Source organism: Castor canadensis, chromosome 3 (genome assembly GCF_047511655.1).
Source record: "Castor canadensis chromosome 3, mCasCan1.hap1v2, whole genome shotgun sequence".
In the NCBI taxonomy this organism is placed as follows: Eukaryota; Metazoa; Chordata; class Mammalia; order Rodentia; family Castoridae; genus Castor; species Castor canadensis.
The window spans coordinates 14,153,979-14,173,748 of record NC_133388.1 but is presented as its reverse complement, the minus strand read 5'-3'; the positions used below and the strand labels follow the sequence as shown (position 1 = coordinate 14,173,748).

At 49.8% G+C, this 19,770-nt stretch overlaps 1 protein-coding gene across 7 annotated transcripts in view; it reads right to left on the bottom strand.

The window, feature by feature from the left end:
* Syne3 (spectrin repeat containing nuclear envelope family member 3) overlaps positions 1-19,770 on the bottom strand; it is an 84,834-nt gene that overhangs the window by 39,384 nt on the left and 25,680 nt on the right. For 4 of the 7 annotated variants that reach the window (XM_074067204.1, XM_074067210.1, XM_074067206.1 and 1 more), the window contains exons 3-5: positions 9,444-9,600; positions 4,895-5,067; positions 3,385-3,694 (exon numbers count right to left, since the gene is read on the bottom strand). In XM_074067204.1, the coding sequence (XP_073923305.1) occupies positions 3,385-3,694; positions 4,895-5,067; positions 9,444-9,587 (627 nt within the window). In that variant the 5' untranslated portion in view covers positions 9,588-9,600. Of the gene's footprint in view, positions 1-3,384; positions 3,695-4,894; positions 5,068-9,443; positions 9,601-18,555; positions 18,636-19,770 lie in introns of all 7 variants that reach the window. The other 3 variants (XM_074067207.1, XM_074067209.1, XM_074067208.1) reach the window with 2 other exon arrangements.

Here is a 19,770-nt window from a genome sequence, read left to right as displayed (position 1 = left end):
ACTAGAGGTGCAGGGCTTTGCATAAGGTGCCATGATGTGCCTTGGACCTGAGCCCACCTTGGCGGTCACCTAGAACATCTGGCTCTTTCTAGAGAGCCAGCGGTGTCTGGCCCTTACAACTTTTTTGTTAGTTTGTTTTAACAAAATGAGCCAAGTAGCATCTTTTATGTCTACTTCACAAGAAAGTTGGGGAATACAGTGAGGTCAGAGACAGGAAAAGGCTTAGAAAAGAGAGTGCTTACAGGTAAAAGTGGTGATTTCTGCAGGTGTTTTGGGAAGAGTCCTCTTAGAATCATAATAAGACTCTCTTGAGGTAATGATTTATACATGGAGGCCAGAACTGGCCTCACCTAGCACCTCGATCCGCCCTCCACACACTCTTCTGTGTACCAACAGCCTTCCGTTTCCTCTTCTCTGCGCCCTGTCCTGGGGGTCTCTGCTCATTGGCACAAGCCCCTGTCTTCTACAAAGTCAAAATGAAGGGGCCTGGGGCCAGGCTCCCTTCTGCTCTTGACTGGAGGGACAGACTGGAGAGAGAATCACTATTAAGCCTTTCCTGGCCACTTGGGACAAGGCAGGCCCAGGGGAGGCCAACCAAATACCGTAAGAGACAAACCCAATTTCTACCTCGCTCATCCATCCTGACCCCTATGCAGCTGCCTGGGACAGCTCCTTCCCCTGGGAGCTTGGGGTGGCTTGTCTTCACCCCTCATTAACTCAATAAGTAGTCCCAGTCAGTGATTCATGCCTGCAATCCAAGCTACTCAGGAAGCAGAGATCAGGAGGATAGCAGTTCAAAGCCAGCTCAGGCAAAATAGTTCGAGAAATCCTATCTGGAAAATACCCAACACAAAAAAGGGCTGGTGGAGTGGCTCAAGTGGTAGAGTGCCTGCCTAGCAAGAATGAATCCCTGAGTTCAAACCCCAGTACCATTTTTTTAAAAAGCCCCAAGCACCTGCTATATGTCAAGCATGGATGCTGTTGCTATTTATTCTCACTGCTAGTAAGAGTGGAGGTTGTCATTTACGTTGGAAAATGCTGGCCAGTTTTCAAAGAGCTGGCACATCCAGCCCTTGCAACCTGGTCACATTGTGGGAAAACAGCAGAGCCTAGCTTTGAACCAGTCCCTTTGCAAGCATTCAGGCCCAGAGTCTTCCCCTGATGGATTCCCCATCACTGCTTATTACAGAACAGTATGGTGGAAGAGTAGATAAGTGACTGCCTCCCACTTCAAACAATGAGAATATGGGGAAGACAGAACACGCACTGCTAAGCTGCAGGTCACACATATCAGAGGAAGGGACATCCCCTCAGAGCAGAAGATGCTAGATGGATGGATGGTGCTTGGATGGGTGAGTAGATGGATGATTGGTAGTTGGATAGTTGGATGGTAGGTGGGTGGGTAAGTGGAGAGTGAAAGGGTGAATAAACAGATTGCTGATGGACAAATGGGTAGCTGGATAGGAGGCAGCTACCTGGACACCAGCCTGTTAAACATGCATTGCACTTATGTCTCAGCTTAACAGTGATTCTCCAGTCTGTCCCTCCAGTCAGGAGCAGAAGGGAGCCTGGCCCCAGGCCCCTTCATTCTGACTTTGTAGAAGACAGGGGCTTGTGCCAATGAGCAGAGAGCCCCTAGGACAGGGTGCAGAGAAGAGGAAATGGAAGGTTGTTGGAGCACGGAAGCTGGGGTTTGCCATGCAAGCCGCAGTGGGTGTGGACTTCAAGTCCAGAAGAATCAGAGACCCCTGCAGAGAGGTAGAGCCCTGAGAGGCTGCCTACAAAACACACTTCTTATAAACACAGTCTGAGAAGGAAGCCGTGTGCCTTAGACTTAACAAACAACAAACAAAACCAGTTCATCTTTCAGAACACGGATCCAGGGGCTGAGGCACAATTTTGATGTGAAGTTCAAGTTTAGAGAACTTGATTCAGGAACCCCCAAGTCAGCACACTGACAGAAACAGAAGTCATGAAGATGAGTTTCCAGTAAAAACCTGCAGCAGGGTTGCTACAGAAGGGCAGGGTCCAACCATGGGGGTTGCAGACAAAGTCCCGATTGGGAAAAGCTCATGACTCAAGCACACGAAGCCCCCAAGGAAGCAATCTATCCCACTAGAAGACACAGTGACAATAGAACAGACCCTGGAGCTTCAGCTACTTCACCAATCTGATGGAGGCATGTGTGCACACAAGGATTAAAAATATTACCTATATATAACCTATATGGTTAAGCGGCACATTTGCAGGCAAAAACGATATAATTTTTTTTTAAAAAAATAGGCAGACATAATAAACAACCAAAAGAATTTCTAAAAAAATAATAATTGAACTTAATAACTTAGTGAACTGTTTCAAAATCAAGGCAAGGATGAGGTGAGAGAAGGCAGAGAAAGGATTGGCAGAAGAATTGGGCCAAGGGTAAGAGAGAACAGCTAGGGCCAGGTTAGAGGGGCCAAAGGGGAAGGACTAAAGGGGAGGAAGAGAAGGGAAAGAAGGAAGGAGAAAAGTTCAGGAGGGAAGGTGCTTGGTGAAAATGAACACCACAGTCCATCAGTCCGACAGTTAACCCAGGTGTGCTGGGCATCCATATGCATGTGAAGACCTGAGCAACTCTTGTATGGGAAATGGGGAGATGGATGGGCAGATGGTGGGAGGATAAATGGATGGGTAGATGAGGGGTTGGTGGACAGGTAGTTAGGTTGAGGGTAAACATGTGGGTGAAGATAGTCGATAAGAAGTGAGAAGATGATGGGTGAAGAGGTCGGTAGAAGAGTTGGATGAGTGAATGGGTAGATGAAGAGGTGGGTGAGTTAACAGGTAGGTGAGTAAGTAGAAGGGTGGGTGGGTGGATAAGTGGTAGGATAGATGAACAGGAGATTGGTTAGTTTGGTGGGGAGGTAGACGGAAGATTGTGTAAAGAGATGGATATAAGAGTGGGTGTAGAAGTGGTGGGTAGTGAATGGAAGGTTTGATAATACAGGAGGGAGGTAAATGGGAGGTATAATGGAGAGGTAAGCAGGCAGACAGGTGGCTAGAAGAGTGGGTAGAAGGGGATGGAGAGATGGATGGATGGTGGATAGGTGGATGGATGGATGGATGGATGGGTCAGTAGATGGATAGATGGATGGATGGTGGGTAAGTGGAAGGATGGTTGATGTGTGGATGAATAGACAGTGGGTGGGTAGATAGGTAGATGGATGGATGGTGGCTGGATGGGTGAGTAGATGGATGATTGGTAGTTGGATAGTTGGATGGTAGGTGGGTGGGTAAGTGGAGAGTGAAAGGATAAATAAACAGATTGCTGATGGACAAATGGGTAGCTGAATAGGAGGCAGGGTAGATAGCAGATGGGTAGGTACAGAGCTGCCCTTTAAGCCTCACCTGGGCTCTGGCTTTCACTGCATCATACTCAGCCTTCATTCTCTTCTGGGCGTCTTCATCCACGCTGGGGTCCCCGATCCTGTTGAACAAGGAGGCTGCCTCCTCCAGCAGTCGGTCCAGGAGCACAGCCTGATTATCCACATTGTGCAGTAGGACCTGGGCATGGCTCAGCTGCCACTGCTTCTCCTTCAGGCCCAGCTGCAGCTCCACCTGGGGCTCCAGTGTGATCATCATCTTTTGGAACCAGCGGTAGAACTCATCTCGGGCCAGCAGGTACTCGCTCCAATGCAGCCATACCCACTCGATGCGGCTGTGGACACAGGGACCACCAGGCCATCAGGGAACCATCCCATGGCTGCTGGGCAAGGAGGCCCTGCCATAGTCCCCCTCTCCTATACTGGGGGCTGTGTGATGAGCTGTGCCTACAGTCACTTGGAAAGTTGGTGGACACACCAGGTTTCAGACTCTCCCTCAATCCTACAGGATGAGACCTTCCTGTCCTGAATGTAAGCTCCCAGGTAAGGCCACACCTCAGATCCCAGATGTGTCCTGAGAACCAGCAGCCCAGGTGAAACATCTCAGGCAGCCATTAGCCACTCAAACACCAGATTCTGGCCCTGAACTCCCACTCTTGTGCACAGATCCCTCCAAGCACATCTAACTGGCATTGGGACTCTGCACACACACAATGGCCCCAGGCCCTTAGCATATGTTGTCTGCTAGAAGACAGAAGGAGATTGCCAGGGACTGTGCCTAATAATGTGCAGAGCACAGCTGTATGTGTGACCTAGTTAGTTACCACCAAGTGGGGACAGAAGACTGGAAGCCATGCCATAAACTCTCAAGGTAACCGTGCCTCTTCACCTGCCTCAGTTTCCCCATCTGTAACATGAAGAGGGTTCTCTCTCTCCTGTTAACATCAGGCCATTTTGTCTGGTATTTCAAATGAAAGGGTCTGGAGAGCAGAGACCTCTGTGCAGCACAACTTTGCTTCCTGGCACTGCTGTGCCCCAAGCATGGTGCCTTGCTCTTGACATTCCCTACCTTCAAGGTCCACTTGATTATCCCCATTGGCCAGAGGAAGCATCTAAGGCTCAGAGAGGTGAAACAAATTTCCCAAGGCCACACAGGAAGAAACCAACAGGGCAGGAATTAACACTAGGTCTGTCTGAGCCTGTGTGTCTCCCCATGACCTGGCTCCCTGGTCCAGGGAGACTGCCTGTCTAATGTACTTGCGTGGCCAGGACCTCTTATGCCAGAGCCATTCTGCCATTGTGCTGGAGAATACACGCATGAGAACCCATTAAGACTTGTTGGCAAAACACGATGGGTTCCCAGAGCCTGTTACCATGATTAAGCTAGACCATAATGAGAAAGAGCCAGGCGGGGCTGGCCCCAATCCCAAGAGGACATCCTGTTCCTAGGGATCCCAGGACTGGCGGTCTCAGCTGGGATGGTGTTTGGCAAGAAAGGTCAGCGGTGGCTATAGACATGGGCCTGGCAGTCCTACCTGTGGCAGTGAGTCATATAAGTGACTGTCTCCTCCCACTGTGCCTTGATGTCTCTCAGCCGAGCCAGGATCTCGGGCTTCTGGTCGTCATGGCAGCATGCTAGGAGTGCTTCTGCTGTCCGCAGCACCAGGTCCACCTTCACACGCCCCTCAGGCTCCAGCTGGCAGATTTTCTGTGTGGACACAAACTGGATTAAACAAAATGCAAGTGGACACAGCCTTGGGAATTCTGGCATGACACAAAGAGCCACAACTTCCAGGTCAGATAAGGCCAGGGCTCAAATGACCACCTGTACCCCCTCTTCTGTGACCTGAGGCACCTATAGACAGCTCCCTGGGTAGAAGGAGGAGCCCTGGTCAACCCAGCCCTGCCTAGCCTGTACTGAGAGTGCGCCCACCTCCCCACTGGGCCCATTTCTAGATGTGACATCTTTCGTTCTCTCCTGAGACTTGGTTTTCTCATTCATGCCATAGTGTCATTAACAGTGTTTACCCAGAGAACAGGAAAGCAAAACAGGTCCTGTCTGGGAAGCTGGTAACAGTGGGAGCGGGGAGGAGGAAATAAGGAAGGGGTGAAGGAGGGTGAATGTGGTGGAAATATATGTACTCAGGTATGTAAACAGAAAAGTGAGACCTGTTGAAACTATTCCAGGAATGGGGGAGAGGAGGATAAAGGAGAATGATGGAGGGGGTGAATTCAACTATGACATATTGTAAGAACTTTTGTAAATGTCACAATGTACCCCCAGTCCAACAATTTAAAAAATAAAGAAAATAGTGTCTACCTCTCAAAGTGAAAAGAGAAAGTGTCACAGTGCTTATGGCTGGGAGGTGCCACCTCTCAGGTCTACTACAGGGACCTAGCGTGGGCCCTGTCCAGAAAGAGCTTTGGAGCCAGCGACTCAGCTTTGCTGTCTGCACAAGGCCCTGATCCCACAGCTGCTCCCACCAGTGATGAGGCGCATGGCAGGTCCACTCTTTGGACACGTGGGAGTCCTTTGGTGGGGGACTACTTCAAGGCCAAACCCCTCAAGAAGCCATGGAGGCCGGAGATGCCTCTACCCAGCCCTCCCTGCTCTGCTCCTCACTCTGGGCCCTCAGGTGCACCTCTTCCGTATCTCCTAGCCTCTCCTGGTTCCCTCCATCACCTCTCACGGGCATCTCCATAATACACGCTTGGCATGTTTCATCTCATTTTGACATTGGCTTCTCTGAGGACCACACCTACCACACAAGGAAGTCTCTAGTTAACATGAGTTGTCGCCATCATGGGACCCCAGCTCCTTGGCATAAGCTTGGTCTCTGTAGTCAAATACAACTAAACCATTTCCAGCACCACTCCCGCCTACCATTGTGACCTTTGACTTATGAACTCCAGGCCTATGAAAGGAGAGGTAGTGGTTATGCTGTCCAGGGGCCTAGGGCTATAGTAAGCATCAGGTACCACAGGACAGCAGTTAACCCACTGCCTGCCCACACTCTGGCTGTCAGCAACGGCTCTTATTTGCCTAAAACGCCATCTCAGCTCCCCAGCCTGTCTCCTGGGAGCCAGCCGTCAGTTTTCTCTCACTGATGTTCTGGTGGCCTGGCTGTCTCTCTGACCCTTCTCTGTGGATGAGAGGAGTAGGGTTTCGGACATGTCAAATGCCTTGCCCTCTGACAGCTGTGTGACCCAAGCAGGTCAGTCAACTATTCTGTGCCTCCCTTTCTTATCTCAAGACAACAATTCCAACAATCTCAAGATAACAATCCCTGCTTTGTTCATCTCACATATTAACTATAAAAATCATTGATTAAAACATAAGTACTTCGTAAACTGTTGATCGGCTATATAGACACTCCCCTGACTTGTGCAAATGGGCGGTGGTCCCAACCTTTTCATTTCTCCATGTAAGGAGAGTTATCAGTGATGACAATGATGATGATGGTGATAATATAGTGTAGAGGGACTTCCTGTCCATTTGTGCTAGCACAGCATGGACTAAACAAGCTCCTCCCTCTGCTGTCTTTGCGTGCACAGGGGGAAGGGAACCAGCAGAGTGAAGAACAGAATGAAGAGATACCCCCAAACAAGGAAGAGGTTGCATCTGGCCAGGTAGCAGGATATGGCTGAGTCCCCCAGAGCAGTGGCTGCAGAAAGCACCCAGACAAGGGCCTCCATGTCCAGCTCAGCAGCCAGCTGCAATGGGAAAGTTCAAAACACATCATGGCCAGTGTAGACTGAAAAGCCAAAGGTCACTGCAGAACGTTCTGAATTGAGTTATCATCACCCACCCATACATGCAACACTGCACACCACTCAGGAGCAGGGTGCCTCCACATAGCCGAGGATGAACTTCCTGCCATCCAGACAGAGCTTGATATGATTTAAGAAGAGCAACTAAGGAGATGCTATCTCTGACTTCCAGACTAGCAAAGGAGGAGCCATATGTTGGGACACGCAATCCACTTTCACAAATGAGAGCGGTGGGGGAACCACAGGATCCACCAGCTTTGCAGCAGACCTGCCCAGATTGAGCTGGGGTGGAGTGTGGCTCTGTGAATCAGGAAGCCAGCAATCCCAGGAAACTGAGCGAAATTCCATCTCTCTTTGCCACATCCACTAAGGAGCCAGAGCAGGCTGGGGAGGTCTTCTGTGAAAAGCCCAGTGTCCTATTCTGTGGTCTCACCCAGCCTTGGACTTTTGTCCTTCCAATCTCTTCTGAGGGAGGAACAGGCTGGACTTGGAGGGACCCTCTGCCCTTTTCTAGCTGGATACTTCTGTGCAGAAGGAGAGGAGCTGCCCTGTCCCCAAGGCAGACAGAACACCTGGCTGCATCTGACACAGAGCAGATACACATGACTGCAATGTGAACAAGCAGGATGTCTCCTGGGGCCTGGGGCCAGGAGGCCCAGGCCATGTCTGATCCCTGAGCAGGCAGAGCCAGAGTTGGAAGTCGATCCACCCATCCCCCTCAATTGATGGCTAGGCTCTGACTGGTGTGAGGTTCCTTTATGTCTGCCACCAGCAAGGATGTGTTTCAGGAGAGCAAGGCCATGGCTACTCAGCCAATCAGGAAGGAGTTGCTTAGCCTTAAGCCACAAAGTCATTCTGATTGGATGCAGTCAATGAAGGCAATGAGAGTAAGGTGGGGATTGGATGAGGGGCGAAGCTCAGCAGAGAAAAGAGTCAGGAGACCAGAAAGCTGGAGGAATGGGGTTTATTAAGCTTCCCTTCAACACAGCCAAGGTCAGCTAACCATAAGCTGGGCACTGTGTTCCTGAACCAATAAGACTCAGCCCAGCACTTCCAGGCTGGACGGAGGGAGGACCAGAGACAAGAGCCCAGATGACTGCAAAACGATCCTTCTGGGCTCATGCCTGTCATCCCAGCTACCCAGGAGGCAGAAGTAGGAGGATCTCAGTTTCAGCCCAGCCTCAGACAAAAAGCTGGAGACCAGCCAGTACCAGTGGCTCATGCCTGTAATCCTAGTTACTCAGGAGGCAGAGATCAAGTTTCAAAGCCAGTCCTGGGAAATAGTTCTAAAGACCCTATCTTTAAAAAAAAAAAAAAAAAACCCTTCACAAAAAAGGGCGGGTGGAGTGGCTCAAGGTGTAGGCCCTGAGTTCAAACCCCAGTATTGTAAAACTACAATAAAAGGCTGGAAACCCATCTGAAAAATAAACTAAAGCAAAAAGGGCTGGAGGCAAGGCTCAAGTGGTAGGGCGCCTGCCTCCCAAGCATGAGGTCCTGACTTCAAACCCTAGTATTGCCAAAAAAAAGAAGAAAAAGTCACATGGGAGCACAAGAAGGGACTGGGGAAATCCAAGAGAGCCTCCAGGTGGACTGAGCCTTAAGAGTCACCTCACCTTAAGAGCCACTGCTATTAGATGATAGTTAGAATTACAGGATTTCTAAATGGATGTAACCCCAGGGTGTCTAACTCAATTGCTTCACTTACAGATAGGAAAGCTGAAGCCCAGAGAAGGACAGGGGCTTGGAGGAAGTCACTAGACACTCTTTGTCTGTGACTCTTTGTATTCATCCCCTTTGTCCCCTGGCCACAGACAGCCCACCCTCAGGTGGAGGCACATGACACCAGGCCAGGCACCTGCCCTTCTAGTTAGCTAATACTGCATGGACTGAGGCCCTTGGGGGTGGACATGTTCAGGTGGCTGGGTAAAGCTGAACCCTGTCTCAGAAGATGCTCAGGCAATCACTCCTGTCACTGGATAGAACCCTGTCCCTGACTTGGCAGAAACCTCAGCTCAAGGAGACAGGGAAAGGGTGGGAGCGAGGCCTGTGTTAGAGGAGCTAGGCAAGCCACCTGGCTGTGTAAGTGCCCCAGCTGGGATGGGAGTCCAGAGGATAGACTCTAGTGCCTTATGAGCAAAGTGTAGATCCACAGTAGTGCTCTGCTCTAACCCACGTGATCAGACTGCATTTAAACAAAATCTCCAGGATGTATGTATAGCAGTCAGAGTTTGAAAAACACAGGCTAGTCCCAGATGAAGGGGGAGACGACATGGCCAAGGCCACAGTGCCAGCCAAGGTCAGGCCTCTGCATACCTCTGTCTCCCGAAGCCTGGCCTCCAGGGCTGCGCGGGGCCCATGGGTGTTGTCGTTGATCTCCAGCCGCTCATGAATGGCCTTCATCCATGCTTGGGCGTCCTCCACGCTCCTATTGAAGCCCTCCTGGGTCTGCTGCGACATGGCACCTGTGGGACTGAGGAAGGACCACAGAGGTCAGGCAGAATGCCAATCGTGCAGGAGCTGCAGAGAGGCCTTGAGCAGTGTGTATCCTGTCACCGACACTCCTCCTGCTGCTCCCAACTGGGCAATATGGTGGAGGCAACAGTCAAAGCACGTAAGGACTAGAAATGGGCAGCGAAGGAAACAGGGCTGGCCTCTCGCTGCAGGAGCAGGGGAGCATGCAGGGCGCTAGGCTGCAGGGACCCTCCTCTACCCACAGCCTCCCTGCTCCCCTTTTCTCCAGCTTGGGGGCAAGGGCAATTCCTGCCTATGACCTCAGGTGGAAGGCCCATCAAACAAGGATCTCAAAGCACACAGTCTGAGACATCGGTGACCCCAAATCTTTATGTGAGTGGATCAGAGACTTCAGAAAGACAATTTTTGGCATCAGCTGATCCCACAGGAGCTTGGCGCTCCCCCAAGGTTAATATCTCAGGCTGGGGCTGACCATGTTAGCTGGTATGTCACCCCCATTTCTCACCAACTAGGGTCCCCAGCAGACATTGCCCATGTTCCCACCCCCCTCATCTCCCTTTCCCCCCAACCCGCACTGTACTCCTGGGAGCCACTGGCCATTGCGTGACCCCGCATTTGAGATGAAGCCCACCTGCTCCTCCTGCCTTAAGTGACACCTGCCTGCTGGGGCAGGTCACCATCCACACTAACTCCCTTAGCTGGAGGGCCACTTCTGTCCTTACCCTGGGTTGAAAATGCAAAACCTCCGATTCTCTCATGCGACTTTCTCAAAATTCCATTAAGCCCAGGCACAATTCTTCTGCACTCCAGTTTCTAATTGTCTGCCAATCACAGCTATAGCCTGCTTTGGATTAAGGTTATTTATATCTGAATTTCATGAAGGGATTGTGTCTGGCTTATTCTCCAGTCTCCCAGGGTGCCTTGCACAGAGTAAGCCCAATGTTGTTGAAGTAGCCCAGAACAGGCACAAAATCTAACAAACGAAAAACTCCCTCATGCTGTTATGTAAAATGGCAAAACAAAGCTGGAAACAACCTATACACCCAATAACAGGTTCAGTAAATGACAGTACACTTGCTTTTGAGATTATTATAAAGCCAACAAAATATAAGCTTAACATGAACTTGTGAAGGAAACTATTGAGGGTGTGATACCAAAAAAAAAAAAAACCTAATAAAAGCAAAATTAAAAAATCAACAACAAAAACTCTGCTCACAGAAAAAGGTTAGGAAGTCCCGCCACTAGTCGGTCCATGTGCATTTTTTCTTTTCTTTTAGTCACTTTGTGAATTTTCCAGAAAGGGCAACCATTGCTTTACAATTAAAAAAAAAAAACAAAACCTTTCTGAATGTTAGCTAACTTGCTTGTTGTTTCTTTCTTCTCAGCTGTTGGGTGATTGCTCAACAAACTCTGGCTGGGAATCTGGACAACCATCCCCAGCAGCGCTGGGTGGATGAACCTTCAAAGGAGAACTCTTCAAAGATAAAGAAAAATGGAGAGAGGCCATCAGAGTCACGCAGGGCCAAAGGACGCAGATGGCTGGCTCTGAGAGACCAGAGCTGGGAGCAGGCTGGGAGCTGTGCATCCTGGATTACAGGATCCAGAGCTCATCCCCAATGGTTGTTTTACTTTTAGAGCTGTTTTACTTTCTGTAACAACTTAATATGCTCCCTGCAGCTACTCCTGGTGTCTGAATGTCTCTTGAAAAGCACATTCGAGTGTGCAGGCATTCAGATTGGTGCATTGTGGCTCTAAACTCAGAGTCACGCAGGGCCAAAGGACACAGATGGCTGGCTCTGAGAGACCAGAGCTGGGAGCAGGCTGGGAGCTGTGCATCCTGGATTACAGGATCCAGAGCTCATCCCCAATGGTTGTTTTACTTTTAGAGCTGTTTTACTTTCTGTAACAACTTAATATGCTCCCTGCAGCTACTCCTGGTGTCTGAATGTCTCTTGAAAAGCACATTCGAGTGTGCAGGCATTCAGATTGGTGCATTGTGGCTCTAAACTGTTGGCTAGTGTGTGTCTTGTCTGGCTTCCAAAAGTTCTGCTTTTATTTTTATAAAGCAAGGAGTGCAGAGATGAAAGGCACTTCCTGGAGTTTCAGATGTCAGGGCAGTGGGGAGCATGTCTCAGATCACTAAAGGCAGTGAGTGAGTTTGCTGTAACCCTGTTGCTGGAAATGCCTGTAGCCTGGAGGCACTGTTTTGATGGCCCAGAGGTCCGTCAAGTGGAGCACAGGGTGTGCAGGGTGCAGCCGCCCTCAGATGAGCTTCAGACTGAACTCGCAGTTCAGTTTGTTGCCAAACCATTCTTCATCAATTCAATGCAACACACAGGAATTTAACACAGTGCTGAGTCCCGACCGAGGCTGCAGCCACAGCAGAAAATAAGTAGACACCATTTCTGCCCCAAAGTAGTGCTCAGGACAAGAGGCAGCTGCACACAGAGCACGTGTGGCTACAGGTAGATAAGCCACAAACTGGGGCAGGGGCGCACTTAGCCTTTGCCATGAACCCCTCAGAATAAAGGCTTTAAATGCTGAGAATGAAATGCAAAGAATTAAAGTAAACCAATTACATTAAGCCCTAGTTATGAAATACTAAATCAAGTTCATACACCCTCACCATTTCATTAACACAGTAGATCATATTATCTAACCCTGGGTCTACTTACTGCCTTAGTTTGAAATTGTGTTGGGCATACATGACACTTCAAGATAGTTGTGACAGCTGCAATGTGACCTAAAAATACGTGACAAAGTGCCAGGCCCTACAAATAACAGAGGGGCTTTGCTTTGCCTCTTGTGTAATTGAAGGAAATGCTGTTAGTTAGAGTTGAGTACCAAAAAGCATACAGTTTATTTCCTATCCAAGTTCATGGGGCCCTGTCAGTTCACATCACTGAGTCCTGAGCTAAGTCTTCTAACAGCCAGTGGGCGGGAGAGCCCCTCTCTGTAAGCACTGTAAATATTTGAGCTGCTCAGCCAAAGCCCATGTATGACTGACTAGAGACCAGAAAGGCTTTCTCCCCAAGGGTCCGCCTCTGAAAGCTCTCCAGGGAGCCACATGGACTGGTCTCTTTGTAGAAGCCAGGGTTGAGGTGGAGGGCTCAGGGGTGGAGGCCTAAGATGTTGTCAGGTAAGTGCAACAGTGCCAGACTCCCATGGCTGGAGGGTGGCCAGCACATCCTCTGATGAGTGAAGGAGTTTGGCCCTTCACTCATCAAGACAAGCTCCTGGCCCTCTTCCCCTCCTAGGAGACAGACAGGGAGTTGAGCTCTGGTCGTTGAGCTCTGTAAAAGGTCTTCCAGTGTCCCCCACAGTCTGCAGAGCTAACCTGCTTCCAGCCTCCCTCCCTCTCATGGCTCTCCAAGTAACCAGCCCCACAGCAGACACGGGGTCCTCTCTGGCAGTCAGTCAGCATCACCATCCCATGTGCAGCCCCAGAGCAACTGTACTGACCCCCACACTTTTCTGTGCAGACTGAACACCTCTATATCCCAGTGTCTGAGAGCCAAGTTCTCTGCCCTTCCTTTAATGTCAACTAAAGGGACAAAAGGGCAGGTAAATGACACACAGTACAGGGTTGGGAGCAGAGCAAGGGCAATGGCTGAGTTGGAAAGTAGAGGTCAGTCCTGGACTTGGAGTATGTCTTTACACTGATCAAGTGTCTCTGCCCCTCCCGGGCCTCAGTTTCCCCATCTGCATGCTGCAAGTGAGTGTTGAAGAATGTTATGGTTTGTTCTCAAGGAAATGCAGGGCGAAATCTGAGTCCAAATGCAAAACTGTTGGGAGGTGGTGGGACTTTAAGAAGAGGTTAGGCCATTAGGATGGATCAATGCTGCTTTTGTGGGACTTTCCAGTTCTCAGGGGAGTGATAGTGAAATTCCTATAAAGTCAGGCTGCCCTCACCTTTTCTCTTCTGTTTTCCACTATGAATTAAAGCAATCTGAAGCCCTCCCCTGTGCCATGATCTTGGGCTTCCCAGCCTCCAGACCAAAATAAACTTCTATTCTTTATAAATAAGCCTCTCTCGGACATTTTGTTATAGTAACAGAAAATGGACTAAGAGAGTTTCTGAGGGACTGCTGAGGTTGTGGGTTAAGAGATTCCATGTTACTGAGAGCCCTATGAGCCAGATCAAGCCCAGCCCCAAGCCAGGCTTGGTGACCAGCATCTGCCTGCAGACAATCAGGCTGGTCTATGCCCTCGCTTCTTCCCTCTGCCCACTGGACCCTCCTCAGCCAGCACAGAACACCATTCTTCATCACCACCTCTGCAAGGCAGGCTGAAGTGAGCCAGTCTCCCAGTGCTGAGACACACACAGGCTCCAATGACTTCCTCAACCACATCCAAGGGAGAATGGCCCAGGGAACATTTTACACAAGCAGGGGCTCACTTTTTTGTGTGTGAAGGACTAAGTGGTAAATACTTTCAGCTTTGTGGGCCACATGCATTCTCTGATGCATATTCTTCCTTGTTTTATGACTACAAAAATGTAAGAACCATTCTTAGTTTGCTAGATGGACAAAAACAAACCAAAAACTAGCTTGGGCCTACAAGTGAACTCCTATTGAAGACAGTCCAAGGCCACAACCTGCAACTGCCACCAAAGCTGGCAGGCATGTGCCCTGGGATAGGCAGGCCTCAAGGCAGGAGGACCTAGAATTGGTCCTGGTGGTTTAGGCACCTAGCTGTGTGACATCTAGCAAGTTACATAACCTCTCTAAGTGTCTAACTCCTCATCTAGAAAATAGGGTAACATCTAGACATGACTAATGGAAAAGACTTTCTCCATAGGGCTAGAGCACACTGTACAGTTAGAAGAGGTTCCTTTTAACCCTCCATCACGGGGATTGAGCAGAGGGTCTCCTTCTCTGGGAACCTGCATCCAAATAGCATTTCTCAATCATCAAAGGGGGCTTGCTGACTGCTAGACTATTGGACTTGTGTACCCCATAACTGCTGAGTACCAGAGGCTGTGGATGTCCCCCAAGGTCTGCTAGTGAAGGGGTTGGATTCATGGCCTGATTAGACAGGTATATAGCACAGGCTGATGCGAGTTGTATTTTTTTTGTTGTTGATTTTGTTGGTAGTAGGGTTTGAACTCAGGGCCTCACACTTGCTAGGCAAGTGCTCTACCACTTGAGCCACTCTGCCAGCCCCTTTCTATGGTGGGTATTTTTAAGATAGGGTCTCCCAAACTATTTGCCTGGGGCAATAGCAACTCTGGACCATTCCAAGTCCAGCTACAAATGGGGTAGGGGGATAAATAAAGAAGGAGTGAAGGAGCTGAGTAGCTGCCAGGAGTTGAAAGGGATCCTGGAGATTAGCCACCAGGCTGGAAAGAAGAAAGAGCGAAACCACCAGACCTGAACTGAGGGCTGCTGAACTACAGCAACTGAAGCTCACAGAAGACAAACCTCCGCAGAGGCTTTGCCCATGGTGGACAGGCTGTTGGAGCAAACCCTCAGTCTTCTCCTTACGTTGACCCTGACAACACTGAGCCTTGCTAGCACTGGGAGGCAGAATAGCACTGCTTCAATGGCTATGGGCAGAGGGGACAGGGCAAAGTAGAGGTGAGGGCCCTAGGCCAGGGTGTTACAGGCTGCCCATCCAGAGGCTCCATTTGCCCTGTTCAGGCCAAGAACAAATGGCCAGACTGTAACTGGGTGTCCAGAGGGACTAGCCTTGCAGGAAAGACAGGGTACTTGGCACTGACAAAAATGCCCCACCCTGGCCACCTGCCAGATCAGCATGATGGACTTCCAACTGGGACTCAGAGCCCTGTCCCCCAGGGCCACTCTTAGACTCCTTTTCTCCCCCTTCCCCTTCTTCCTGGACTCTGTGAAGCTGAGGCTTCAGGTGGAAGTCCCCACTTTGGCTCTACAGTTCCAGTGCTGAAGGGCTGTCACCCCTTAAGAACTTGCCTGGATCTCTCTAGAGCCCTAATGGCAACTTTTAAAGCTCTCTGGGAATTTAATACTGCTTGCCCTCCAACAATTCAGGCTCCAAGAACCCTTCCCAGAACCTAACTGGATCCCCACTAGGAAGCACCCCTAAAACATGATACCAGACTCCTCTTCAGCAAAGAAAGAGGCAAAGTCAGGTTCACAGAATGACTGCCACATGCCTGTTTTACATAAAGGGAAAACTAAGCCTCAGAGAAGCAAATAACCTGCCCAAAAGAGGTGGAGTCCAGGAGTCACACTAATAATAATATCAGCCATCACTTATCTGGTGTTCTGTAGTGTCTGATGATGACAAAAGGCCTATAGCTATTAACTTATTTATCCTTCAGAGATTCAGAGAGACATTTGTACTCTCTCTACCTTGTTTAATGATGCTAAGAATGATATCCAAAGTCACAGATGCTATGTAACACATGTAGGACTCGAACCCAGGACAATCCAAGTCCAAAGCCTTTCTGTTAGACTCATAGGGGTAAAGACCTTGTCCACCCCTGCCTGTACCCCTAGATCTTCGCTGAGAGCTGCCACACAGTGCAGGAAGCTCCCTGTGAGTCATCTTGAGAAGTATCCAAGTTCCAGAAAGGATCCCCTGGGCATAAAACCAGGCCTCAATTAGAGAATTTGGAATTAAGGATAACAGCTGAGCCCCTGGCTGCCAGGCAGTCTCAGTCTTATTGTGCCTGGCCACTCCAAATCCGTGCCAACCCAGCTGCCCACTGACACTTTGTCCTAGAACCCAGAAGGTGTGCTGATTCCGACCTGAGTAAAGCCCAGCTCCCCAGGCAGCCCTATGAGCACTTACAGGCAGTGCTCTTGCTCTGTCACTCTGGCCAGAGCCATCCATCACAAACTGACCCAAAGTCCTGGTGGGGCGCACTCCCGGGCCATGACTCAGACAGCTTGGTGGTGAGTCAGTCTTGCCATGCCACACACAGTTCCCACCCTTCCACTCTCCTCCTCTCTGCTCTCCTATACAGAAATGGAATTGCAGGAACTGAGGCACAGCTGGTTTTAATCCCAAAGCTTACTCCAAGTGGATTGTGGGAATGTTCTCTTGTTCCCCCATCACGGGTGATTGCAGACAATGCTGCAGAGAGGTCCTGGTCCACAGCAAGAAGAGGACAGTCCTTTTGGCTCTCTCTCCCATGGGATTAACTGAGGTGATTCTCAGAGTAAGGGTGTGCTTGGTCAGGGGATCCTTGCCAAGCATGAACTGACTATTAGACCAGGCACCCGTATGTTACTTTATTATTTAATCTTACAACAACCCTTCAGGACAGCCTAATCTAGAGTTAGGAACAATCCCTGGGTTATGGCCCACCTCAGAGGTAACCACGCAGAGGCTTGGACAGATTAAGGGGCTATGTGAGGTCCACACAAGCTTTGGGATACCACAATTACCTCCGTCCACTGACTGCACAGCTGGCCAATTGTATCCATGGGGTTTGCATTTATGGATTTAACCAACCACAGATCAAATAGTTTTTAAAATTGCATTTTTGCTAAACATGTACAATCATTTTTTCTTGTCATTCCCTAAGAAATGCAGTATTATAACAACTATTTTTTGTAGCCTTTACTTGTAGTAGGTGTTACAAGTAGTCTAGTGATGACATAAGTATATGTGAGGACATACACAGGTTCTATGCAAATACCGTGACATTTTATATAAGACACTTGAGCATCCTTGGATTTTGGGCAGTCCTGGAACCTACCCCAGTGGAACAAAGAGATGACTGTAAATGGTCATACAAGAAGCCCTACTTTGTAAGGCAGCAGTGAGGGCCACTTTGCAGTTACAGCCATTGAGGGGACAGGGCCAGTGACTGCTTTTAAGACAAGTGCTCTGAAAGTGATTTGAAATCAGCCCTACACCACAGTTTGGCAGCAAAAACTGGCTGCCCTCCTTCTCTAGAAATACTAACTACAAGACAACTTCCAATCACCCTTAAATTAACCAAATCCAAACTCTCCATCAGCAGGTACAGGATGGAGGATGCAAAGATTTTCCCCTGAGAAACACTGTCCTTCACAACTCACAGTCAGAAATAGAAGTGGCTGGGACGGGAGAAAAGTCAGGAGGATAACTAGAGAGAAAATTGTGGAAACAGGGGTGGCACAGTCCCCTGGAGTGGCATCCCTGGGGCAGGCAGGGGTTAGTTCCCTGGCCTGGATGCAATTGCCTCAGGCTCTAGGCACCAATTAGAGGGGTGCAGAGACCACAAGGTCCAGTGGCTACTAGAAGAATGGCGGAACAGAGAAGGTCAGAGGGCAGGAGGCAGGGGACTGGACATCAGACAGTACTGGGCAGGGCATCAGGGGACATCCACGCCTGGCTGGGACATTGAGTACCATCACAGGCCAATCAGTGTGGCCAGGCTGGCCTGTGATTTGGAAAACAAAACATTATTACGAAAGTGCTGGTTTTTCACACTATGTGTCAGGACCCACCCTGTGGGTTGTGAAATAAATTCGGTGTGCGTGTGGGGTCTTGATTAAGTGTTTTGTAAAGAAAGAAAATAGAATACAAAAATCACAGTGGCTCTCGAGGGCTAAGGATAAATGGTGTTTTGTGAGACTTTTGCTTGGTTAACTATAAATGTAGAATGCACTTCTGCAAGTTATAATTTAACACACGTTCTCTCTCTCTCCCTCTCCCCCACCACCACCAATGGACTACATCAGTGATCTTGCACTGAGCTCCTCAGAACCACCAGACTGCTTGCTGAAGCAGATCTCTGAGCCCCAACCCCACTGTCAAAATTAGTGGGATGGGCTGAGGCCTGAGAACTCGCATTCTAACTTGCATCCAGATAATGTGGAGGAAGCACTGGACTAGAGGCTCCTATAGGGCGGAATTTATTCTAGCTCTGGGGTGTACATGTGTATCCACCATGTTCATATATATCGGGCAGGTGTAGGCATTACCAGATTTGATTCAATGTGGGTCAAGATAAGAAATCAAAGCAACATAAATTCACCTTGAGTCCAGAACACTCTGCCTTCCTTGCCTCTGCTGTTTCAGCCACTTCTCCCCCAGAGCAGCTCAGCAGGCTTCTTCCTTTTCGAGAAATATAGAGTGGGTCTGAGCTCTGGGCACCTCCCCAAATCCCAGCTGTAGGTGCTTCCCACCTTCCACGGAGCACTGCCTGGTGGCTGTTATTGTTTAATTAACAGACCTGCGAGCACTCACCTGATCCCCCAGAGCCCAGAAGGTCACCTAGGGAGCTGGCTGCTTCCCAGGAGGGCAAGACTTCCTAAATGTCAGGTGCCACCAGCTCTGTAACCTTACCTCTCTGTCACCACCCTGCCTCACAGACCCTGGACCTCCAGGAACTCTGACAGGCCCAGTGCTTGCTTTCTCTGCACTCCCCAGGATGTCTCCCTTCCCCCACTCTGCCCCTTCCTCTCCCTCACTGCTATATCCCCTCTACCACAGAGCCCTGAGTGAATAGGAACCGTGGATCTCTCCCACCTCACATCTGAGGACCAGCAGAGTCCCATGTGGGATGAGGGGTCATGGGAGGTGGGAGAAGGAGGCCAGAAACCTGCACTCAAAGGGTACACTCTATCCTTCAGCTCCACCATCACAGTGGGGGAGGAAAGGAGTCCTGAGGAGGCAGAAGATTCCATGCCAAGGACCTGTAGGTAGGGCTGGCGGAGTGGTTCAAGTGGTGGAGCACCTGCTTTGCAAGCATGAAACCCTGAGTCCAAACCCCAGTGCTGTCAAAAAACAAAAACAGAGCACCAAGTACCTGTAGGTGGAATCTCCAAGGCCTGGCTGGGAGGAGAGTTCTCCACTGGCGTGGGGCAGGCCTAGGCCAGGTGCTACACCAGGCCCATGCCTGGGGCCTCCTCTCTGAGAAGACCTGATCCAATGGAAGTGGAGCCAGCTAGGAAGTTGTCTCCTGTCCTATACCTATCCTTACCTTCCCCACTCCACTGAGCACCCAGTGTGCGTGTGTGCTGACAGACATCCCCCATTCTGCCTGTACTGCCCTCTTCCCCTGGTCTGATTGCCATGGGAGTCAGAGGTACCTCTCCCCCACACAGGCAGGAGTCCTCTCCTAATCCACCAGACCAGCCTGGCATCTCCATGGAAACCAGCCACAGCCTGTGACTGTCAACCACTGTGGACTGTCATCCACAATAAACACTGACACCTCTCCACACCCCTCCCATGGACATGCTCAGGC